The following is a 26,769-nucleotide window of genomic DNA, read 5'->3' on the forward strand; positions in this document are numbered from 1 at the left end:
CCGCCTCCATCCCCTCCCTGCCAGGCCCCATGGAGGGTCTCATTACCCCAAGGCCAGTACTGCCCTAAGTGCCTCCCTCCTGTTCTGAAGCTCTCTGTGCTGTCGGGGCTCCAAAGACATAAATATGGTTATGACATTTGCAATGCCTTTCCAGTGCTTCTAAGGACAGAGTTCAGACTCTTTAAGGCGGTATCTGAAACTTCTCCCGACTTGGCTTCAATGTACCTATTCGGCCTGATCTTGGATCAGGTCTCTTCACACTCCCAGAACTCCAAGAGCCAGTGCCACGAACACCCACGGGTACACAGTCTGAGATGAGCCGCTAGCCTCCCTGGCATGTCACATCCATTCTTTTCATTTTTCTGCAGCATTTAGTTGCAAGTGCTAATCTATATGTGGACTTTTCTGCATTAAAGGCACAGCATAAACATAATTTTCCACTCCTTTTTCAATGAACATCACGAGTATCCTTCTATGATTACTGTATAGCTTCATAATTAATATGACGGTTATACAAACACATAATTTACTGAATCATCTCCCTGTGCTGGGACCTTTAGGTGGCTTCCAATTTTTTACTATTATAAACACTACTGCAACGACTTTTTTTCTTACACATGGCTTTCGTTGTCTTTTTAATAACTGCCTCAGGATAAATTCCCAGGAGGGGGATTGCTGGGTCAAGGGTGTGGAAATTTTATGATTCGTTATAATTGTTGCCAAATTGCTTTTCCAAAGAGGCTATACAAATTCCACAGCCACCACACCAAGGACTGCTAATTTTGCTGGCTTTAGTCTTAAAAAACAAACAAGAAAACCATTATTCATTGGAAACATGTAAAATACCATCTCATTATTATTTTAATTTGCATTTCTTTTATTATTAATAAGCTTAATTCTTCAAATGTGTTTACTAAGCATATTCTAATGTTTATGTATATTCCATGTGTGTTTGTCTACACGGTATTTCTTAGACTTCAGTTAAGATACTTGCTAGAAAATTTAACCCTTTGACTGTCATATTTCATGCATCTATGGCCCTAGTTTGCTTTGCTGTTTGCTTTTAGCTACATTATTGTTCATTTTCAGGAACTCTACTGGGTTGTCCAGAAAAGAAGGTGCTAATGTCTCCCATCATGGTGTCCTAATGGCCAGGATAAAGATGACTCCAGGACCCCCGATGGCCAACCGCACTGAATCTGGAGTCAGAACAATGAGGCCTCCCCCTGGGCCGCACCGTCACGGGCCACAGGCTGGGCCGCACATGGCAGGTTTCCGGGCCTCAGTTCTCTCCTCTCTGAAACAGGGAGTAACATTTTTAAACCCCCTACACCGCATCTGCCGTTCAGTAAGCCTAATACCCAATAGCATTAGCCACGTAGATCACGCTATCTCCTGTCCGTCCCTCCATAAATTATGCAGTCCTATCAAACCCTGGCCCTAGCTGCAATTAATTTTGGTATTTGATGTATCATATGAATTTTAAACTAACTTTCTTTTAGAAATTGATAGACATTTATTTAAATATTATTTTCCTTCCTCTTGTTTTTGATTCGCATGTCATTTGTCCATTTGTTTTATGATAGACCGTCACTGTGGGCCTTTCAATACAGACAAAATAAAACAGTGACCCACGAGGTAAAATAGAGACTAATCTTCAAGCAGAATAACTATATAACATGTTTGTTTGGGTTTGGTTTTCTGTTTTTTTTTTTACTTAATTTAATTAAACTGTCCTGTGGCCAGCATTTTCTAATTAACAACAGAGGATATTTGCCTCACTAATGGATTCAGAAATTTAAAAACCCTATATTCAAATGTCAGTTCTGAGTTACTGTTTTGTAGTATGTCATTTGGTCTGAACCTTCGCTATTTTTCATTAGTAAAATGAGAACAATAGTACCTAACCTTTTTAACTCCAAAGAATATTACAAGGGTCAAGTATAAAACAATGTCTGGAAATGTAAGGCAGGGACGTTCTCCCCATTATGATGATTACGATGGTTACCATAAGGTTTGGTTTCCATATTTTCTCTATTTCTATTACTCCATAGTTCCTCTCCTAGCACCGAAATTAAGAGCTTGGAGGTCAGAGTCTGACCACAGTTCATGCTCATGACTTGGTCACTGACCAAGGGTTAGATTCAGGGGAAATTTGCATGACCTCCCTGAGCTCAGTCTTCTTCTGAGTGAAATGGAGGCCATCACGAGGATGGAGTTAGCTAATGTGCGTGCACGTGCTTGGCAGCCTGTATGCACACAGCGGCACTGGGGAAATTACATAATGTGTTGGTTATTCTTACTGACCCTCAAGAGCTATTCTCTATCCTCCACGCACTGCAGAAAGGAAAGAAGCCACTGGAATATTATCTATTTTCTTACCTTCCTCCAGGCCCAGGTTGTTTACAGTGGATTTTCTCAACCACCTCTGGACATAGCTCTCCCGGCAGCCTCTGGGCTCTGGTGGGCCCTTTTCAGAACCAAAGGCGTCTCACGGATGCTAGTTTCTGGTGCTTCATGATCTCCTATGCTTCCCCTTAACTGTGTCCTAGTCACACTTCAACAGACAGTTTGCACTTTTAAATTTATTTAAAAGTTTACTTATCTACTTTTGAGAGAGAGAGTGCACAAGCCGGGGAAGGACAGAGTCAGGGGGTGGGGCGAGGAGGAAAGACACAGAATCTGAAGCAGGCTCCAGGCTCTGAGCTGTCAGCACAAAGCCCGATGTGGGGCTTGAACCCACCAACTGTGAGATGGTATCATGACCTGAGCCGAAGTTGGACGCCTCACCGACGGAGCCACCCAGGCGCCCCTACAGTTTTGTTCTTAAAGGCACCTCAGGCAAACCTCTGAGTACACCATGTGTTATCAGCCAGGAGCTTTCAAACTCTTCACAGCCCTTTAAGGACTACAGGTCTGACACTTGGGTGGCAGGGTCCACATCCCACCAAGGTCTGTGGCCCAGTCAAAAGGGAAGTACTTCTCATACCTTCTGGAATTAGTTTAACGGTTACTTCTAAGAATTTCACATGGGAACATTTCCTCACTTGTGTTCTCAAGACCACAGAGAGCAAAGGATACATTGTTGTTGGACCTTAAAGTAACATGAACCTTCTGATTTGGAGAAGAAACTGAACTTGCTGCTGTCACAACTCCTGACAAAACTTAGAACGGATGATACTTCCCCCTTCCAAACGACCCCACCCAAGATTGTAGACCCCAGGAGCCAGTGATGGTTCCCATTAGCACATTTGAGGTCTGTACTCTTCCAGCTTGGACAAGTTCATCCCATCGGAGCTTTGGCCAGAGAGCACTGCCAGAATGTTCACCCAACACCCACATGTACAAGGAAATCAGAACCGGGGGGGCTCAGAATGCTGAAAATTCCCTGGTCTTCTATGATACTTCTTTCTCATGAAACTTGCCAGGAATAAAATTAAATCCATACTAAATTCACACATTTCAGAAGTCGGGGCCACTGTGGGCTAGGAGGGGAAACATATGGTTCTTTTTTTTTTTTTTTTAATGTTTTATTTATTTCTAGGAGAGAGAGACAGTGTGAGCAGGGGAGGGTCAGAGAGAGAGGGAGTCACAGACTGAAACAGGCTCCAGGCTCTGAGCTGGCAGTCAGCACAGAGCCCGATGCGGGGCTCGAACCCACAAACCGTGAGATCATGACCTAAGCGAAAGTCGGACGCTTAACCGACTAAGCCACCCAGGCGCCCCGGGAAAAATATGGTTCTTACAATAGCATATAACAGGAGCTACACTGTTAGAATGACCTCTTTAAAGGATGATTTTGTTCCACGGTTACTCCAATAGTGCTGATGTAGACAAAACCAGAGTTCTAAGACTTTATTATTTTTTTTTTTAATTTGCAGTGGCGTCATATTTTCTTAATGATAAAAGAATCTCGAGAGTAGAAATTTTCTTTCAAAGAAATCTGTGCTTGGTCAGAGAAATTGATCTTTGGGCTGACTTTCTGAAGCAAAAATCAATACATAAATGCAAAATAAAGACCTCCACATAAGGAAATAATCCTTTTTATAAAATCACACTTAGCCAACAAAAGGGCCTGATCTCCCAAATGTCCACACTGCTCCTCAAAATTATTTAAATACATTTCAGGCTCACTGCTGCATTTCTCCTCACCTGAGCCTTCCTCTTCAGAGGCCGAAAATGGTAGTCAGCCTTCCGGGGCTTGTGACACAATGCCAGACAGGGAGATAAAACCAGAGCTCTGCTGGGGTCTCCAGGAGAAACCTTGCATTTTCCTCACAAAGGTGGTTCACCTTGTGCCTTCTTCATCTTTGACCATAAATATGATGACTTGGGGTTACGGCAGCCACCTCTCAACCAAAAGGCAAACACATGAGGATGAGAGTCAACACACCAAATTTAAGAGACGAGAGGTATGGAAAGAACCTGCATTCTTAATGATGCAGCAAAGGAACTAATCAAACCAGTACCAGCAATGACTCATGGCTGTGCTCATCACATATACGCTGTATCCCTCCTGTTGAGGCAAATATAAAAACATATTTTTTATGTATGATGATAAATTACAGATCTAATGGTACACTGAGGAGTCTCAACAAATGTCTTTGAGTGTGACTATTTAATTTGAGCATATACATAGCAAATATAAAAACATATTTTTCATGTATGATGATAAATTACAGATCTAATGGTACACTGAGAAGTCTCAACAAATGTCTTTGAGTGTGACTACTACATGGGTAAGCTTTCTGCTTTAACGAGCCCATACTCATTTTGTACGGATACATATGCAATTTACAAACATCCACAAAACATATATGGATGGAGATTTTCACACTCTTTCATATTTAAACAAAAAGGTATCTGTGAAAAACATGTTGGTAGCCATTTTCTTAAAATAATCTTAATGATTAATGGTTAAGATCCCTTTATACACAGAAGTACTATATGTCGGTGCCTGAAATTTTACCAGGAGAAGTATCTGGGCTTATGCAAAACAGGAGTTTGGAAGCCTGTTAAAAATAGAATTCTTGAGGAGAGAACATATCCCTTCTTGGTCCTTCACATTATTCGGTGTGAGAAATACACCTTATCTCAGAGAAACACCAGCACTCTGGAGGCTGATGGCTTAGAGGCTCATCAAAGTGGAATAGTGGAGACATGGTCTGCTGACTTCCCTTTTGATCCTAGTCTCAAAGTCTTCTAGAATAGTCTAAGGCCATCACTAATTTTCTGTGTTTAGTAAAAGTTGTGACTCACAAGGGAAGCTGAAGAATGATTTATGAATGAATGAATGAATGAATGATCAGCAATAAAACCCACCCTTTATCCTGGAAACATAAATTCTCCAACAGTACTGCCTCACCTTGGAATGCTGCCCACAAGCTAACCTTGAGGCTACTATGGCCTCCTAGACTTCACACTGCATTGCGTTTTCTGTAGCTATACATCACATTTATTGTTACCCCAACTTGCAAGGTGATTGGATGTCCTTGCGTTGTCCCATTCAATGGGAACGTTTAAAAACAATGTTACGATCGTTTATGGGGACAAATAAATAGTTATACATTTCTCTTCCTATGAAAATGTTCCACCAGAGAGTCAGCTCAAATGTGGGATGCCCACGGATTTGCAGGTGGCCATCTCTTATTTACTCTCTGACTTCTTCCATATGCCCCCTTGTTTTGGGTGGAGCTTTAGTTCACCTTCAAAATTTCAAACATGAACCCTCTTTGCTTCACGTAACCTATATCATGACACACTTATCCTACAAAGAGCTCATCTGAACTTGGCTTAAAGCACATGTCTTGTTCAATAATTTCACCCAGGTGATCTATAAAGTTTTATTTAGCTCTTCTATTTACACATATGGTACATATTAAGGCTTTTATAAAGACACAAGGCATGCCGGGAGAAGGCTCTGCTAGGGCTTTATGAAATGAAACAACTGTCCCAGTACATCCAAGTACCTGATATGTTTTTAACATTTTAATTCATTGCTTATACACTTCTCTGAGGAATTGCAATCTTCAACCTTGGCCTAGAAAAGGGTGCCAATCTAAAAGAGAATATCATTTCTAATACGGGTCAAAGAGTTTTACATCTATCTGCAGGAAAGAAAGGTGTCTGGAATTGTAATTTGATACCAAAAGCAGATACCATATTGCACTTCACTATGAGAAAGAAAAAAGAAGGGGGTGGGAAGGAAGAAAAGAGGGAAGGGAGGGAGGGAGGAAGGAAGGAAGGAAGGAAGGTAGGAAGATAGACTAAAATAATTAACCTTGATCAGTGAAGCCGAGACCACAGGAGTATTTTAAGTGCTGAAATTCTTTAGTAAGCCCTGTGCTTTGCAATATGAACCGTTCTTGGCCCTTACTGCACACTCAGATTAAACATCACTCAGAGGCAAAGCTTGTTTATCTCTTTTACAATTGGAAGTTTCTGTGTGAATAACTTCTATAAGCCCCTTTGGTATAAAGCCCCTTAAGTCATCTGCTTCGTCAGCCGCAGGACTTCGACATGTGTTTCACAAGCTTGGACCCTAATTGGATTTAAATCAATAAGAGGAATTTATTGCTGCCCTTGGGGTTTTGCAATATCTGCTTGTGAAGCCCTGTGTGAGTTACTGGGGATGAAAAAAGTTCATTTTTTCACTTTTTGTATCAAATTGCAGTCTGCTTTTCAAAATCTAGCACATGATAATTTCCAAAGGGATACATTTTGCACACACAAACATCTAAACTCTAGAAACAGAAATAAATATATATGTCTACCTTCCTGTGCATATATACATATATATAATATATTCTCATTTCTCTTGATTTGTTTCTCTGTGTTTCAATTAATACTTAGTATTAAAAAGTACTTAAAAGTCTCTCAATACCTACCCATTAAACAGTCATGGAAATCACTAAACTCCTCTTCCCTTGTTAGCAAGGGCTCTCCGGCAATGGAGGGCCACAGCCACGGGAGGTACTGAGTTTTCGCCCCAAACAGTTCCAGAGAAACCCGACTACAAGTGTCTGGAAGAATGTAGAACATCGGCTTCCACATCCACATCACCCGCTGTCTGACAGTGGGCCACGGGATCAGGGAAATTGTGGCAAACTCTTAGGCAGGCCACTGGCACCCAATGAGGCCAAACCAGAGCACTTAGTTCAAAGTGAGGCACACAGCCCCTAGCCCAAAAAATTCAGACTCAAGCCACCCGTTTGGTCTACGGAAAATTCTCCTCTGAGCCACACACTTGACCTTCTACGTAATTTGCACATTTGGATGCTCCCCTACTCCTGGGGATAGAGCATCACATGAATATGTCACATCAGCCTTCGGGACAAAACAATGCCTACCAATTATGTAACACCTACCACCTCCCAAGTATTCAACCTGTATTCTCTTTGACCCTTCAAGTCAAGGACGGCCAGCCCCATTTCATAGATGAAGACTATGGTGCTCAGGCACTCTGAGACATCTGCCCAAGGTCACTCAGTTGATCAAGTAACAGAGCCAGAAATAAACCCAAATGTATGTCACTCCAAAGCAGCACACTTGCAGCTGTACCAGCTTCCAAACTTGTGTCTGGTCTCGCCCATACACGTGCATGGTTGTACGATGTATGACGCCCATGAGTCTCAACATCCAAGATGCGGGCCACCTTTCTACATAACCCACTGCCCACGACTCCTCTTTAAGTCCCGTAGCAGTGGACACAGCGGTAAAAGTCAGGGGCTGTGTCTCCTCATCTCTCCCACCCATTCCAACCTCACCGTCTACACTCCACCAACATATAGAAATGTGCACATGGATGGTTCATACATAGGTGTGTGTGTGTGTACTCACACATAGAAGTAAGAAACTTCTGGGAAAAGTGAAAGTGAAATGCAAAGTAACGCAGCAGAGAAGCACTCTGGATTGAGACTGAGGATAGGCTTATTAAACCTTGCTTTCGATATCATCATATGACCCCTAAAACAAACGTGTGTTCTGTTTTCAATAGAGCAGAGCTTTAAGTGTTCAGATGGGAAATGCCAAGAATCTCCTATGGACAGGAAGGGCAAGAAGGGAAGACATTGATTTCTTCACAAATCACAATCCCTCAGTTAAATCTTTAAATTAGGATCTTTGTTGTAAAACAAAAAACCAAAATGGTCAAAACCGCCTGTCAGTTTTTCATTATATAACGCAAATTATCCTAATCAGATTGCTTGCTCAAAGATGGGATGACGGACTTTACATGTGCAGGGAGAGCAAGAGGGCAAGAGGAATAGCTTCTGTAATATGGGAACATTCAGAGAATGTCAGACCAGCTGGCAGGCTGTCTCAAGGGTTTCTGAGCCCCTTACTAATTCTAGATGTACATGAGAAGGGCAGGTGTAGAGCTGTCAGAGATGGGAACCAAGGCGAGAAAAAGAATGAACAGAAATGGAAGGCCTTGGGCGCCTGGGTGGCTCAGTCGGTTAAACATTCAACTCTTAATTTCAACTGAGATAATGATCTCCCAGTTCGTGAGTTCGAGCCCCACATCAGGATCTACACTGACAGTACAAAGCCTGCTTGGGATTCTCTCTCTCCCCCCGCCTCTCTCTCTCTGGCCCTCTGCAACTCTCACATGAGTGCACACTCTCTCTCTCAAAATAAACAAACTTTAAAAAGAAAACGGAGGGTCTTAAAGTCTTGGTGACCAAAAGTACCCAATGTGCTAGATTTCTGATGATTACTCTATAATGAGGAGATCTCTACTACCAAGCATATGCCTCACTTATTTTTATAGAATCACTTTTAGTTAGTCATTCAGCAAACATTTATTGAGTATTAACTATGGCACATTATAATGGGAGATGCAGAAAAATGTCTTTTTTATCAAGAAGAACATACCTCAGAGGGCTAAGTCTTACATGAGAAAGATCCAGAAAATAATGTACAGTGCCTGATAAATCAGCTGAACACGATATGTCAAAGACTATAAATGCTATAGAGAGAAACAGGCTCACTGGCCAGAGTTGCCAGAGCTTCATGGGAAAAGATGTGACTTGAATTTAACTCTGAAAGAAGAGGAGGAATTTGAGATATTGAGGAAAGACAAGTAATCAAAGCAGAGAACAGAGCAAGAGCATAAAACCTGGGGGAACTCAGAAAGAAACACAGCAGGAAGACTGACTTGACATCAGATACAGGATCCAAAGTTGGACAGATGAGCTCTAACTGCTAACTTTGGAAGCTGGACTTTGGGCTTGTAAGAGGGACAAAGGAGACCCACTATAGCCTTTGGGCAAAACAGAGATAGAATAAAAACAGAACGATTCACCCAGCAGCACTGCACACGGGGAATCAGAAACCATGAACACCTTCCTTTCTACCACATCTCTCTGACTCCAGCCAGAGAAAGTTCTCTGCTTTTAAGGGCTCCTTTGGTTCAGTTGGCCTGTCCAGATGATGCAGGAAAATCCTCCTATTTCAAGGTTCATAGCCTTAATTATATCTGCAAAATTCTGTTTGTTATGCAATGTAATGCAGTAGGCAGAATAATACTCCGACCAAAAGATGTCCATATCCTAACCCCCAGAACCTGTGACCATATTATATCATAACACAAGGAGGAGTTAAGGTTGCTAATCAGCTGACCTTAAGGTAGAGAAACCATCCTACATTATCCAGGCAGACTCAATGTAATTGCAAGGGTCTTTTATTCTTTTAATGTTTATTTTTGAGAGAGAGAGAGAGACAGAAAGAGAGAGACAGAGTACGAGACGGGGAGGGGCAGAGAGAGAAGGAGACGCAGAACCTGAAGCAGGCTCCGGGCTCTGAACTGTCGGCACAGAGCCTGATGCGGGCCCTGAACCCACGAACCTCAATATCATGATCCGGGCCAAAATTGGACGCTCAACCCAGGGACCCCAGCAAGGATCTTTTAAATGCAAAGGGAAGAGGAAGAAGAGTCAGTATCAGTGGTGCTGTGTGAGAAAAAAAGAAAGGCCTGAGGAGCTTTGAAGATAGAAAGGAGCCATGAGCCAAAGGATGCAGGAAATCTCTAGAAGTTGGAAACATCAAGGAAATGGGTTTCCTTGAGCCTGGGAAGGAGGTCATCCCTAGAAAGACTTTAATTTGAGCCTAGTGTGACTCATTTTAGACTTCTGATCTCCACAACAGGAAGATAATAACTCTGTGTTGCTTCAAGCCACTGAACATGAGCTATTTTATTACAGGACTGGGGAAACTAACATATAACATGTTCAAGTTTTGGGTTATTGTGGCGTGGACACTTCTGCGGGGTGTTCGGCCTACTATACGTGCATGCTCACCTCTTACTGAATCGCAAACTAACAGGATCAGGTGAGCAAGCCTGGAAATTTCTGATGGCCACGCTATGGTCAAACAAGGACCTACTCTGAAAAGCCATAATTAGTACAACACATTGGGTATATCAAGTGCCTAGCACGGTGTTTGACACATAACAACCTTTAATAAATATTGACTGTTATTTTTACATAAGAGATGGCAAGTCCAGCTTTCGGCATCCTGGTCCCCCAGCATGCCACGCTTTCTTCTAAGTACTGAAATGCCAATTATGATGCTGAATATAAGAGGAGAAATAAATCAAAACCGCTACCTTACTGGAAGCAGCAGACAGAGCAGAGGAACTGCCCGGAGGCTGTGGTTCTGAAAGTTACCCTCAGGGCGGCAAAACTGCAAGCAGCCCTAAAGTCCACTGAACTGGCCCTCAGAAGGCGGAAGCTTCCAGAAAGACATGGCAGGAGGAAAGGTTGCCAGATGGACATTTTCTAAGGTGTTTATAAATTTTTTCCATTTGAAATTTAAGATTTATTTTTACTGATTTTCCCTGGCTTTTAAACACATCTTTTTTTCCCCTTTTTTTCTTTTTCCTTTTTTTTTATGTTGGCATGAATCCGTGAAATAGACACGGGAACACTGGCCTTGTATTTTGCTGCACTGTTGCAATAACTGACCAGTGTTGTCTTGTTTTTAAGCAAGTGAATCAGGTGATGCCGTAATCCTATGAGGTCCTTCAAATGGACGGGCCGAAGGGAGGAGAGATTAAAATCATCCAAAGACACTGGCTAATAGCCCCTGCAGTGTGAAGTGAGGAAGCCCAGCCCAGAAGGGCCTCTGGGGAAAGAGAGTCACCGTGATGGCTTCCAGGCATCTGAAGGGCAAGAGAATAAGGGCCTCATGGTTAGTTGCACATAAGAAGTGGTCTGTGGCAAAATTTGTTCTCCAATGCAGTAGAAAACCAAAGCCTGTATTTGGAGGAAAACATCTGAATATCATATTGGAACAAGACTCCATGAAAGCTGGTGAGAGCCCATCACCCCACAGACGACCTCAACAAACCTACAAATGATTTAGTCTCTGAACAAATTAGTAACATGTGTCAGCTTTTCAGGAGACCATGTATGTACAGATAGTCACCAAAGGGGTCAGTCCGGGTATACACTTCTAAGAAAGAGGCCCTCTTTTAAGAACACAGGTCTCACTAACATAAACTCACGAAGCCACAAAAGGAAGAAGAGGGAAAAGCAGAGACATCTCATGAAGGTAGGTCCAAAATCTAAGGGATTCAGAAGGGCAAAGAGATGCCATTTCCAGATGGAACAGTCAGTCGGAGCTTCACGGAGATTCCTCTCCCAAGGCCTGCCGTGTCTGGGAGCACAACTACTGCTTCTCCCCTTAGAAAGGAACAGCCTCCTTTATCTGAGAAGGTAACCTTTTACTACTGGCAGTGCAACTTCAGGAAGGACCCTCCTAAAAGGTAAAGAAGGAAGGAGAAGCTCAGGGCAGATGACCTGACCAAATGTATAAACCTTGGTTATTGGTGGGAAGTGGAGGCTGTAGCCAGGTCACTTTCACATCCCAGGAAAATTCAAGGAGCAGCATTCTCCCTAAACACATTTGGGGTGGAGGGGCATCTTGAGCAAAGACAGGGAAGAAGGAAAGCACATGTCCCTCTTCCAGTAGAAGGACTAGGCCAGCAGACTGAAATGAGGGAAGAACAGGTCCAGAAGACAGAGAAATCAGCAGCCCAAAACAACTCAATCTGCCATTTTTTGTTACGTATAAAGTTTTATTGGAACCCAAGCATGCCCATTTGTTTATGAATAGTCTGTGGCTGTTATCACACTACATCAGAATAGTTACAGTGGAGTATGTTCTACAAAGCCTAAAATACTGCTCTGCTCTTGGCAAACACACACACAAATTGCTGATCCCTGATACAGATCATGATCTACCTGTTTTTGAAATACTTTAAAACCTCACCCTAAGAGCAAGATCTCAAAAGAAACAGAAGAACTCGGTGGCAGGTCACATATAAGAAAATTACCCCGTGTGGGAACTAAGGAATCCCTTTACACCCAGAAAACAATAATAGAAGCCAGTTCCAAACTTTTACTCATTCTGTGAATATATTAAAGGGTTTAGGACAAAATACGCCTTCGCCAACATCTGTCAGTTTTGCGGAACGAGTAGTCAACCGATAAAAAGTTCTGAGCTACTTGGGTGAAAAGGAAAAAAGTAAACACAAGTTATATGAACATTTCCAACGGCCAATGTCATTTATTTAAAAGTGTCCCCTAAAAATACTGCCCTAACAAACATTATTCTCTAGATAGCACATAGTTTTGATGGGAGATACAGAAATGATTTACAAGGACCCACTTTGTGCAATAGGAAAAAAAATAATAGTCTTTGAATCTCAGGCACGTGCAAAGCTTTTCATTTGTTTCCACCTGTACATGGTAGGAGATGGAAAGAGAGAAATGGACATAAGTGCAGAGGGAGAGAAAGGAGAAACATTTATCATTCTCAATAGGTATTTTGGTTAAAATTATAGGCTACCCTAACATAAATAAGAATTTGGAGTATACATGACATTTCTTAAGAATCTATACTTACACGCCCTTCCCCCCACCCCATCTCCAAAACACACACAAAGGCTTTTCGGAATCCTTAGGAAGGTCTGATAAACTCTCATGTACTGAAGCAAGCCATGGAAAGGAGGTTTATGGAATTCTTAACACTGGAGTTAATTTATACTGACATTGGAATTAATTTATTCTGACTTACACATAATAAAATTAATCATTCCAATTTTAATTAATGCCCTTCTTTTAGACTCCTCTACTAAACAGAAGCTACATGGTGGAGGGGTGGAAGTAGCGTCAAATTAATTAGTATCTTTGAAGGTTCATTTAAGTTTTTGCTTTCATGTTAAAAATGATGATATTAAATTTCATTCTGGAGGGGGGCCTTTCTCTCCGTTTAATATGGTTTGTCTTACTCGTTAAAACATTCCATTTCCTTGTTGGTCAAGAAGACAAAACTATCGTGGAGGTAAAATAAATCCCTCAATTACCAGGAATGGAATCTGAAAGGCCTGCCTCTAATCATCCAATAAAGACTTTTTTAAAAAGGGGAAACATGACTCAGTAGGATAAGGACTTCATTCAAGCCTTAATTGCTTTCAAAATCATCCAGTTTGATACCGTATTAACTGTTTAAAATGCCAAACCACATCATTGCTCAGTTGATCTTGGAAAGCTTCAAAAACCACAAACGAGAGCCCAACGATAAAAGGTCAGTGAATTGGTTACTTCCAGAATGAGATCAACTTTTGAAAGAAAACAGGCTATAAAATTCTGTTTGCCACATTCCCTCTGCTTGATCAAAGTGGCTGTGGATACGAATGTGGGAGGGGGGCCAATCACAGATGAGTAAGACATGAGCTTATCTGCGATGACATGAACTCTGGCTCCACTTCATGCATGTACGAGTAGGTCTCTAGCCTCACAGGGGAGACACGGGCAGGGACAGGAGAAGAGAGGCATTGCCCCAAGTCGGTCATGACCTTGTGCTAGTCTGACCGGCATCATAATCCTGGCTGCCCTACTGTACATCTTGGCCTTGACCAACTTCTCCCCTAAACCGGTGTCCAGCAAGCACCTCAGTACTGGCCTCAGGAATATTATACTAATTAGTGGAGGTAGGGCACGCAAAGGGCTGGGCCCACAGAAAAATGTTCTGTAAATATTAGTTTCCATGTTTTCTTTATTATTCCGACTAATTATTATTGTTATTCTTATTTAAAATATTTCATTTGGTTTGAAAGGAACTCATCCGACACCCCATCATACTACCGCCAAGAACTCTCGGGTACTGCTTTATTTTTACTGTTGAATAACCAGCATGGCAGAAAAACTATTCAAAAATGTTCCCTTAATGTAGAGCAGGGGTTCTCAAACTTAAGAAGACTCAGAATCACTTCTGGAAATAAACCTCAGGAACAGAATCTGATAAAGTACGGATTGCTTGTGAAAGCATGGATTGCTGGGCCCCGTGTTCAGGGTCAGTCCATCAGTGGGAGGGGCCGATATCTTACACTTCTTGTTTTTTGTTTTTTTTATTCACTTTTGAGAGAGAGAGAGCAAGTGGGGGATGGGCAGGGAGAGAGGGAAACACAGAATCCAAAGCAAGTTCCAGGCTCTGAGCTGGAAGCACAAAGCCCGACGCAGAGCTCGAGCCCACCAGTGGTGAGATCATGACCTGAGCTGAAGCCGGACGCTCAACCAATTGAGCCCCCCAGGTGCCCCTATCTTGCACTTCTTTTTACCAAGTTTCTAAGTGATTGGCACTGAAGAGCTGGGGATCACCAATTAGAGAACCACTGCTCTAGAATTTTATTCTTTAGTTAGGAATCTTTGATTTAGAGAGAAAAGAGACCGAGACTCATAAATTGCTGGAGGAAACAAGAGAGAGAAAGGGAGACTAATTTGCATCATATCCTTAACAGCTACAACAAGAAGACAAGCATAATCCCATCAATCAATGCGAGTACCATGGGAGCTTTAGTGTCATCCATATGGGGGGCTCAGAGTCAGCCACAGAAAGGGGATCTGCTGGACTCCTAGAACCCAGCTGAGAAACAGGAGAGGAGGAGGACAAAGAACAAATTCAAAACAAGCCTTGTGAATGATGATCTCGTTAACTCCGTTTGCAAATACACTCGAAGAGGTCACGGTGATCAGCTGCAATGAAATTTAAGTTGCTTAATCCTTCAAAGAATTATTTCAAGAAGTGGAACTTCATTTGAACGAGATGGCTTAAGTCATTTATAATGTAGTTCTGGCCTACTTTAAACAACTTGTGTTTTTGGTAGCATTCATTTACAATTCTTCATGTTCAAACCACACATAAGAGGGGCTACTGGGTGGCTCAGTTGGTTGGGTGTCCGACTTGAGCTCAGGTCATGATCTCGCGGTTTGTGAGTTCAAGGACCGCACAGGGCTCTGTGCTGACAGCTCAGGGCCTGGAGCCTCCTTCTGTGTCTACCTCCCTCTCTCTCTCTCTCTCTCTCTCTCTCTCCCTCTCTCTCTCTCTCTGCCCCTCCCCTGTTCTCACTCTCTCTCTCTTTCAAAAATAAATTTTAAAAAATTTTAATTTAAACTACACACAAGAGCACAAGTAAGCACTCATAAGACAGAAGACACAAAAGCTAATAACTGCATTACGATCTAACTCAACCTGTATTCTGAGCACTCACCTAAAATACGCGCTGAGAACTCCAGGTTAGAGTTCTATTTTCACCGAGATTTAAGTGATCTAAAGAGGCAACACTGAACAATTTAGCCCTGCTGGAAGGTATTTCACCCAGCAACGACCCAAAGCCATTCAACCTAAAAATATGTTATTAGAAGGAAGAAAATGCAAGGTAGGTGAAACTTCACATTTTCGTTATTACAGATACAGATGCACATGCCAATTATTTCCCCAAATCACTTCATCCTGGAGACACCTTGAGCATAAAAATGAACAGTAAGTAATATCAAAATCCATTCCTGAAGTTTAGTATTTTCCAGAGTGTTATATAAATAAAGCTAATCCCCTGAGGCATCCTGTGAAGAAATGACCTGTGGTGTTAAAAAAAAAAAAAAGAAAAGAAAAAAAAAGCTTAGAAACCAGTGACTGTGATATCTTTTTCATAGAACTTCTCAATTTACTAAGAAGTTGTAAAGTACAGGCCTGTTTCACTTTGTTCGATTCAGAGGTTCACAAACTATTGGTAAGCAGGAAATCCTATTTTCATGTTCATGGTACCTCTCCCCCAGACACAGAGTTCTGGGTGACAGATTAATCATTTCTTTCATTACTTAAAAGGAGTCATTGCCAGGGCATGTGCATGGCTGAGTCAACTGATTGACTTTTGATTCAGCTCAGGTCATGATCTCATGGTTCTTCGGATCGAGCCCTGCGTCGAGCTCTGGGCTGATAGTGCAGAGCCTGCTTGGGGTTCTCTCTCTCTCTCTCTCCCTCCCCCCCCCATTAAGTAAATAAATATTTTTAAAAAGTCATTGCCATTATCTCCTTCTCTCCATTTTTTTAAGTTTATCATTTTTTTTTTTTTTTTGAGAGAGAGAGACAGAGAACCGGCAGGAGAGGGGCAGAGAGAGGGGGAGACAGAGGATCCGAAGCAGGCTCTGTGCTGACTACAGAGAAGCCCATATGAGGCTCAGACTCACAAACCATGAGATCATGACCTAAGCCAAAGTCGGACACTTAACCAACTGAGCCACCCAGGTGCCCCTTCTCTCCATATTTCCGATGAGAAGTCAGTCATCTCTGACCTCACAGTTCCTTTGTATGTAATGATTGTTTGTCTCTAGCCATCTTCGTGATCATGCACATTATTTTGATTTTCAGCATTTTAACTACCATTTGCTTACATGTAGTTTTCTTTGGGTTTCTAATACCTGGGATTTGCTAAGTTTCTTGGAACTGTAAATTGATATTTTTCACTTAATTGGGGAAATTTTTAAACATGATTTACCGAATTTTCTTCTGCCCCCATCTCTTTCTTCTCTTTGCGGGACTGCCATTACATATGAACCCTGTACTGCTTGATGCGCCCCACAAATTGCTAAGGCTCAGTTCAGCTTTTTTAGTCTTTTCTTTTTCTCTTCTGTATCTTCAAATGGGTTGATACCTACTGATCTGTTTTCCAGTTCACTGCCGCTTTCTTCATCCTTCTTCAATCTGTCATTAAGTCCATTTAGCAAACTTTGACATTTTAGATCTTTCACTTTTCAGTTCAAGAGTTTCCCATTTAGTTCTTTTGTATGGCTTCTATTTCTCTATGAAGATTCTCTACTGTTCGCTCCTTACAGCAAAAACTTTAACTCTTTAAACATATTTAGAGTAACTGCTTTAAAGTCTTTTCTTACTATTCCAACCTTTGTGTCTTCAAGGGGTCTGTTTTTATTGACTCCTTCTTCTCTTGGCTATATATTACATTTTCTGTCAGCTTTTTTCTTTTACACTGAACATGGTAGATGACATATTTTAGGACTCTGCATTCTGCTGTTGTTCTATGGTAATAGGAATGTTCTTTTGCTTTAAAAAGCCGTGAAGGGGGCACCTGAGTGGCTCAGTCAGTTAAGCGTCTGACTTCGGCTCAGGTCATGATCTCAGTCTGTGGGTTCAAGCCCCACATCGGGCTCTGTATTGATGATCAGAGCCTGGAGCTGCTTCCAATTCTATGTCTCCCTCTCTCTCTACCCCTTCTCTATTCATTCTTCCTCACTCCTTCCCTCCCTCTCTCTCTCTCAAAAATAACAGTAAAAAAATTAATAAAGTGAAATAAAAAGCTGTTAAGTTACTGGGTAATCACCTTGAACATGTGGAGGCTTCATTTTTACTCTTTAGCAGGATGGGTCAATTTCAGATTTCCCCTCAGTCAAGGAAAATATTTATTTTATCCAGAAATAAAGCCTACAAAATACTGTTGAGCTAGCCACAGAAAATCTGAGTTTTGTGCAAATAAAACAGAAGGAAAACCATTCTTTATGTGAGCACAGGTTTTTAAGGTGTCCAGTTCTTCCATTATAATGCTGAAAGATACTCAAACTGTATGTATTCCAAAGAATTCATGAGCTTATAAGTAGTACAAAATTCACAGCATGCCCATAGGGACACAAAAGTTTTAATGACTTGGCCTAAATGTCCAAATAAAAACCAAAATACCTTATCATGTATCTGCTGCAGCTAAAATACAATCTTTTCCTATTTTTTCCATACTTTTTCCCTAATGGTTATCATTTCTCAGGGGGCAGAGATGAGATTGCACTTGCAAATCATACAAACCTGAGTTGATTCATCCTCACCAGTTTTTGCAAACTCTTAACATCTCTAAACATCTGTTTCCTTGTCTGTAAAATATCTGTAGCAACAGGCACCTCCTAAGCACAATAGGGGGTACAGTGTTACTGTTCAGTAAATAGTTATTTTAAAATGCAGAGATGCCTGCCTTTAGATCAAGAGGTGGAAAAAGATTTAATCCAACAACGAAAATATAGTTTTCCTGTTCTGCCTAATTAGAGGCCAGCTAAAATCAAAACTCATACCACTTGCTGTGACTCACGTACTCCACATAACAACTAGAACTGCACGCCCACAAGCTAATATAGTTAGTTATGGGTCTGCAAGGACAACTCGTGATTCTGCCCCCAGTCTATCCCACCACAACCTGAAATACGCCCGTTCGATTACAGAGCCCAGCAGGCTCCATACGTAGCATAATGGTCCATTCGATTGCCTGGACTAGGTCCCTTGGTATCACCCTTCTCTTGCTCTCTCCTCCCTAACCTGTGTCAATGCACTCTACTGCTTAGCTGTCACTCACCCCTGCCACCTCCTTACCCCCAACGGTCACTGATTTAAATGCCATCTCCATCCCCTTTTCTCTGTACCATTTCCAACAGCCTCCTTGTTTCCCTGCCTTTAATTTCTCTTCTGTGTCACTGCCAGAATGATATTCCTAAAACCAATAAATCTGAGTCCTTTGCCTCCTATAAGTTGCCAGGGGCTTCCCAACGCCTAAGAGATGGAATCCATGCTCACAAATGGCCCATATGAGACCCCTCCTTCCCAATCATGCCTCAGTTACATTTTAGCTTTTACAGTTCCTTCACCCCAGTCCATTCCTGACACTCTAGGCTCACGTGGGGTGCTCACTCTTGTCTGGACATGACTGAATTCCCAGCTCTGCACGTGTTCTTACCTGTGCCTTCCTAGTTCTCAATAGCCAATGCCTGTCCATCCTTAAATAGCTTATGTCCCCTCCTCTGTGAAGGGCTCCCATCCAGGACAGGGTTCACGAATGTCCCCCCCTCCCACCCCTGCTGGGTTAGAGTACCATTCCACTACACTGTAATTACACGTTTCCATGTCTATTACATTCCCAAGACCATGAGCTCCCAGAAGACAAAGACAACGCCCAGCATAGTATCCGGCTCACGGTGGGTGCTCAATAAACATTTACTGAATTAATAAATGAATATCACCTTTACACTTCTGTGGCTAACATTCTACGTCTACAGCATTTGGATATCAAAGCCCAGAAATGAAAAATAAGAATGGAACAAAACACTGCAAACCCCACCCCTCAAGGATAACAACCAAACAAGGAGACTCGATATTAATCATAATTACAATCACCTTCATCTGCATTCCTCCAATCCCAAGAAAAATGAAAACCTTTTCTTTTAATAATATCAAGGTCACATCTATGCTGGTCAAAGCCCAATTAAACTCTCAACTTTTCCTACGTCCTGCATTTGAGTCACATTGCTTTCTTTTCAGATCCTATAAAGTAAAAACAAAAATATTAATTTGGTTTTGTCAAGCAAAGATTAATATTGGATACTTTAATCACAAAGCTCACATTTGGCAGTGGGTCTTGGCAGAAAGCCCCCCGTGTATTTTCTCTGGGACTAAATTACTCATTTCTAATACAAACATAAGAATAAAGCAAGAACCAGCATCATGTAAACAAAATATGTTAGTTTCTAGTTCTCAACAGAATATTAGTGCAACTTCACATAACCACCGGATCAGTGAGTCTTGGGATTTTAGTTTAAGGCAGAGAAACGAGGGTTCCCTGTCAAGCATTCATCACAATCCAAGAGAACCTCATGCTCAATAGCCTTTTCCCAATCACACTTTTTTTTTTCCAATCAACCTTTTAAGTATCATTTTTCCCCAATACAGAACCAACTATTCCTGATTCTTATCATCATCCAAACAAGTGCAACCAAGCTGTGAAAACCAGCACTGGAATCAAGTCTGTCTATACGGCATCCCTTCAAAGCGATGAAGCATGACTGTTTTTGCCAACATTTGTAACCCTCTTTCCCAAAATTCTGACTCTGCGGACTAGCTCTTTAAAAAAAAAAAAATCCAATCCTTCAAAATCCTTTCATTTTTATTCATTCTAACTTAATGAAAATTATGTAGCCTCTCTAAGAAGACCGATTATCGTCTCTTCCATTTGATCTGTACTTAATTGCCCCAATAATGCATTTACTACAAATGCAAAATCTCTCTCCATCCCTATAATCTCAACACATCTCAAATCAGAAAAAGTAATTCTCCACTCTTCACAGTGAAACTGCATCCTCCCTCTTTCCTTCTCGACTTCTTCTTAAGAGCCTCATTTCCCCATCTTTGCTCTCTAAGTTCCCATCAGAAGGTTCCCACCAAATCCCCTCCCACCCGTGTTTTGTTTCTGGCAATGTTAGGTATGACACCTGCCACATCTGCTTGGTAGCTTTGAGGGGACGCCCTGCAGACACACCTGATTCCAGTGCTGGTTTGGTCTCTTTGGTGCTTACACAAGGAGGGAAACCATCCTAGACAATTTCAAAACTCCATAAGCATGGATGGAGCTAGAATGTTTTATGCTATGGGGTGCCTGGGTGGCTCAGTCAGTTAAGTGTCTGACTTCAGCTCAGGTCATGATCTCATAGTTCGTAGGTTTGAGCCCCACATCGGGTTCTGTGCTGACAGCCAGCTCAGAGCCTGGAGCCTGCTTCAGATTCTGTGTCTTCCTCTCTCTCTGACCCTCCCCTGCTCATGCTGTCTCTCTCTCTCTCTCTCTCAGAAATAAATAAAACATTATTTAAAAAAAAATAGAATGTTTTATGCTAAGGAAATAAGTCAATCAAAGAAAGACAAGTACTGTATGATTTCACTCATACGTGGAATCTAAGAAACAAAACGGATAAAACATGGGAAGGGGGAGGAGGAGAAGAGAGGGAGACAAACCACAGGAAACTCTCAACCACAGAGAGCAAACTGAAGGTGATAGCAGGAAGTGGGTGGGGGATGGGCTAAGTGGGTGATGGATGTTAAAAACGGCACTTGTGATGAGCCCTGGGGTATCGTACATAAGTGATGAGTCACTGAATTCTAGTCCTGAAACCAATACTGCTTATGTTCACTAACTAAATGTGTTAACCAAATATTTTAACTAACTAAAATTTAAGTTACAAAACCAAAAAAAAAAAAAAAAACCCAAAAACCTCTGTGACCAGAAGCTTCAGGCAACATAAACGCAATGTTACTTGCTTTTCAATTGTCTAAGATCAAAAGCCCACATATAGATCTGTCATGTAACAAATTCCATCTCTGCCAGGAGGCATGTTTTCCTCTATACTTAAAAGAGCTGTCCAAACTAATTACGGCACTGGCATCTCCTCCTTGACAACAGTGTGAAAAGCCTACCTGTGGTTTGAAACTCTTCCACATGACTAAGCCTTTTGCTTTTTCTCTGAATTCAGTTTGCAACATGCGACTTCATAAAGCTTCTCCCTTGAACCTACACCTTTCTACCCAAGCAAAGTCACGATGAAAATGATGCTTCTCGTAACACCCCAAGCTTCCTGGTAAATGCCACAGGTACCTATATACGCTTCATGGACAAGGGAGAAAGGCAACTTGTTTTGCCTACTTTCCTCTCAAAATTTTTCACGAACAGTAATAATTCCGAAGGTATGGAAATGCTCCTCATTTAAATCAGAATATATTTTTGCAGATCATACAAACATTCGGACAAATCCTTAACAATTACCTAGAGCATAAACTACAGTGTTCCCTACCAGGGGAATCAGCATTGGAGGTCTGGGGGAGGTCAACTCCGCTCCTTTAATTCGTTGACTGATAAATAAGGCTCAGAAGTTTGTGTGACTTGCCGAAGGTCATAGTGAGACAACCTAGAGAGCTGAAACTTACAGGAAACTCACATGAAAACTTCTTCTTCCTAGTCTCACCTCCAGGCTCACTTGTGCCCAGAGAATTTTTTTAAGTTCACGTATTTATTTATTTACTTTGATAGAGAAAGAGAGAGGGGGAGGGTCAGAGAAAGCGGCAGCGGGGGGGGACGTGTGCAGAGAGAAAGAGAGAAAGAATCCCAAGCAGCCTCCATGCTGTCAGCACAGAGCCCAGCCTGGGGCTTGAACTCACAAACTGGGAGATCATGACCTGAGCTGAAACCAAGAGCCAGACGCCCAACCAACTGCTTCCCTAGGAGCAGGGAATATTTTAAGTCATTGTTCTCATGCATCCCTCTACATTTCGGTTCCAGTTTGTTTGGTTGCTGATTTCCTTTGGTGTTTTGTTTGCTTTATGTTGCAGACCAAACTGTGACAGGGACTTCATCAGTTGACCCTGGACAAATAAGTTATTCATTCTCTCTTCTATAGGAATACAATCAAAATTTACATACAATAGCAATCACTGATTCCTGTCTAGGCTTGCTGGGACTTTAAAGAGCTAGAAGACTTGGGTGGCTCAGTCGGTTACGCATCTGACTTCGGCTCAGGTCATGATCTCACAGTTCATGGGTTCAAGCCCCGTGTCGGGCTCTGTGCTGACAGCTCTGAGCCTGGAGCCTGCTTCAGATTGTGTCTCCCTCTCTCTCTGACCCTCCCCTGCTCATGCTGCGCCTCTCTCTCTCTCAGAAATAAAATTTTTAAAAAAAATTTTTAATTAAAAAAAAAAAAGAGCTAGAAGACCTCACCCACGGCAATTCCAAATACAATCCTTCACATTCACATGCTGATCAATTATCTCTCAGGTTCACTTTAGCCAGAGCACCCGGAGTCAATGCAGCCCACCAGAAGTAAATCACACTTCAAACGACATAGTCTCCAGGTCATGAAATAACATTTACTGCGGGAGCTATGCAAGCCAATACAATAATCTTCATTCATGTAGCATTCAAAACATAAGTCCTCTGAAGGAAACAACTGAACACGATACAATATCCCTACAGGGTCCATTTTCAAGTTCCTGAGTTTCGCTGCACAGAAACACACACACATAATTGAGAAACACACACACATAATTGAGGCGTTAAGCTCTGCTGGGTACATACCAGTCTAACAGTAAACAAGCTGGAAGTCAGTTCCTCTATTCATGTTGTGCTATGGGCACACACACCCATTTATTATCCGTGGGGCCCAATGCACCGCAAGCCTTAGTGGCAATAAATAGTTCCAAAGGAAGACCCGTCCGCTGAACAAGTAAAAACATGAGCGGATTCCAAAAAGCACAAAGCTCTGCGCAACAAAACTCACCAGGCAGAAGGAGCACTTTTAAAACCTGCTCCAAATCCTTCCACTGAAGCAACATGTTTTTGGCAACTGGAAATAGTTAAAATTTCCTATTTTTCTGACTGTGGCAAGTGCTTGCCTCTGCACATCCGGTCTCCAGCTGGGTCATCAGAACAAGCCATGTCCTACGGAAAGCCCGTTCTCACCATCTTTTCAGACCAATTTAGCAATCTGCAGACGCACAAGGTTCGCCACGACGGAGGGAGGAGGAGAGTGCCCTCGGCATGCGACGTCCTCCCAAACCGCAGATGCCAACCCACCAACTCAAGAGCAGAGACAGAATCCCCGTCACAATGAGAAAACTTCCACGCTGGGAAAGCAGAAAGAAAAACAAGAAGAGAAAAAGGCCAGAGAGTTGCTACAGTCCGTGTGCCGACGTGACAAAGCGAATACGAAGCTGCACAGAGGACCAAAAATTCTCAAGTGATGATTTTTTAGAAAGTGGAGCGTATCCTGTAGGATTTGCTTCAGTTGCAAACGGAAGAAGAAAGCAAAGTAGCAGTGGTTTAAAGAAACCAGACGTTTATTTCTCTGTCGTGTAAATGAAGTTTGGGGTGAGCAGCAGGGCGGGACAGTGGGGCGGCTCTAAGACTTCGGGGTCCCCGCCGCCCCTCCTTCTGTCCACCATCCTTAGCACAGGGCTCCCCGAGATGGTCTCAACCCTCCACCTTTACATTCCTATCCCCACCAGAGAACAGCAAGGAGGGACCGAGAAGCAGGCACCCTCCCTTTAAGCCTCCTGCCTACGTGTAAGTCCCACTGGCTACCTAACTGGTTATATGGCCATAAGCAGCTGCAAGGGAACCTGAAAATCATAACTTACATACTTACCGTTGGCATTTGCAATTGTGCAAGATCCATATTCCACAGCTCAAGAGACTTCAGACCCTGCGATCCGTGTGTCTGTCAAGCATGGATTTATGAACTGCCGACTTCCGCCAGGCATGGCTCAGCCCTGGGTGCGCTGTGAGCAATGCCCCTGCCTCATGCTTCAGACAGTTCACTGACCACCAGCCCCAGTCTGTGACAAGTGACATCTACAGGGGCGCCTGGGGGGCTCAGTTGGTGAAGCATCTGACTCCGGCTCAGGTCATGATCTCACGGTTTGTGAGCTCACGCCCTGCGTCGGGCTCTGTGCTGACAGCTCAGGGCCTGGAGCCTGCTTCAGATTCTGTGTCTCCCTCTTTCTCTGTGTCCCTCCCCCTCTCAGGTTCTGTGTCTCTCAAAAATAGACATTAATTTTTTTTTAATTTAGAAATGACATCTGCAAACCTGTATATGTAATGTGTTTTTCTTTAGGGCTTTATTTGGAAATCATTTCAGATTTGCCAAAACATCGCAAGAATAGCTGTACCCTTTACCAGATCTACCAACCATCAAACTTAACATTTTCTTTACAATATATTCTTGCTCTCTTTCATTCACTGCTCCCTTCTCCTTTCCCCTTCCTCTCCACTCCTGTCTCTCTCTCTTTCCCCTCCTCCCTCTCGCCTCCCTTCTTCTCACTCCCACACTCCCCTTCTCTCTCTCCTCCTTCACCCTCACTTCCCCCTTCGTCTCCCTCTCACTCCCCCATCTCTCCCTTCCCTTTCTCCTCCTTCCCTCACGCATTTCAGACTAAGATACGGACTCCAGATGTCATTCCCCCTTCACACCTAAAATGCTCAGTTACGCATTTCTCAAAAGCAAGACTACTCTCTCTTGCATAACTGTAGTAGAAGTATGTCACCAACCGCGTCAATGAAGCCCGTTAGAGCAATTATCTTCCTGGTCCAAGATGCAATTCAAGGTCATGCACTGCACTTAGCGGTCCTGTCTGGAACAGTGTCTTGGCCTCCGCCAAGGCCTTCGCCCTCATTCTGGGCGATGCTAACTCTCTCATTATTTGCTGAAAGTGATGCCCGCTGAATTTCTTCACTGAAAAGTTACAATCTCCCCTCTCCATTGATAATTTGTGGAGGTCTACTTCAAGGTTATGTGACTATCCTGTTCCAAATCAAACATCTGCCCACCAGTTTTCGTGTGCCCAGATGATTCTTGCCTGGCCCAGTTATTACAATGGTTGCAAAATGGTGATTTTCTAATTCCGTCATTCTTGCCTTATCTATTAGTTGATATTGTGTAATAAGGAAGAGCTTTCCTCCCTTTCCGATTTATATGTTTGTGTCAGTATAGCCTCATAGACTCTTCTTTTTTATTCAATGGGCTATAATCCACAACAGCTGTGTTCATTTTAAGGGTCAGTGTGTACCATACTTGACCAAACTAGCTTCGGTTTTCTTTTGAAATAGTCTCCCCCCCCCTTTTTTTTTTTTTGAAAATTTCCTTGCATTATAGTACAACAAATAATGTGTTTAGCAATCCTGGAGGCCTCTAGGTTTCTTGAAGATTCTCAAACAGGGATCATTTTATCATAAGGAAAAGAAACCTAACATTTTCTCCCATCTAAAACTCAACCATTACCATGAAACAGATGTAACTGTAAACAAAACGGATCCTACATTTTATATTTTAATTATTGTTTTTTTATGAATAGCTCTGGCTGTTGACATCTCTTGCATTACTGAAATTAAATATAACAGGTAATATCCCTATAGTAAACAGGCAATAACTTAGCTACAAGATAAATACACTACATATTTTGACTTCAATGTCAAGGAGATCCAGGATACATTCAAAAGAACTTCATATAGATACATAGAAATGTGTGCTTCCCTATTAGTAGCTGCCTCTAAAGATAAATACAAGTCGCTCTCTCTCCCTCCCTTCTCCCCTCTCTCTGAATACAAAAGTCAAACTCCACTCTTAGCATCCTCACTCATTTATAGTGGCATGTGTGCCATACCACCTCTCACTCTTCATTCCAAAGAAATTAAGAGATGGCAAATAAGTTATAAAATATCATTAGTTCACTGAAGCACTATAGAAATAAAGATATTCACTGGGCTTCCATTGTGTTCCTATCTTTTTGGTTTTTTGAAAGAGAGAGGGCGCAAGTGAGTGACGGTCAGAGAGAGAGAGAAAATGGGAGGGGGGGTAGGAGGGAGTGGAGGGAGAGAGAGAGAGAAGCAGGGTTCACCTGAATCGGGGCTCATGCTCACAACATGTGGAACCTGAACTCACAAACTTGTTAGATCGTGACCTGAGCCAAAGTCAGATGGTTAACGACGGAATCGCTCAGGCACCCTGTGTTCCTATCTTTATATCCCGAGTACTATGCCGGCGCAATGGACATGCAAGGAGGGATAATGACCCAGACCCCAGCCCTAGGGCTTAGGGGCTTCTAGGAGATGGAAGTCCGCAAGTGATT

At 42.4% G+C, this 26,769-nt stretch overlaps 1 protein-coding gene across 3 annotated transcripts in view; it reads right to left on the minus strand.

The window, feature by feature from the left end:
• The window catches only part of PID1 (phosphotyrosine interaction domain containing 1), a 229,392-nt gene that overhangs the window by 182,367 nt on the left and 20,256 nt on the right, over positions 1-26,769 (minus strand). The window contains exon 1 of one of the 3 annotated variants that reach the window (XM_077761336.1): positions 24,291-24,311. The exons of 1 other annotated variant lie outside the window; for it this stretch is intronic. In XM_077761336.1, coding sequence (XP_077617462.1) covers positions 24,291-24,299 — 9 coding nt within the window. In that variant the 5' untranslated portion in view covers positions 24,300-24,311. Of the gene's footprint in view, positions 1-23,423; positions 23,445-24,290; positions 24,312-26,769 lie in introns of those variants that run through there. One more of the 3 variants, XM_077761338.1, reaches the window with a different exon arrangement.

Source organism: Crocuta crocuta, unplaced genomic scaffold (assembly GCF_008692635.1).
Source record: "Crocuta crocuta isolate KB4526 unplaced genomic scaffold, BGI_CrCroc_1.0 scaffold516, whole genome shotgun sequence".
NCBI lineage: Eukaryota > Metazoa > Chordata > Mammalia > Carnivora > Hyaenidae > Crocuta > Crocuta crocuta.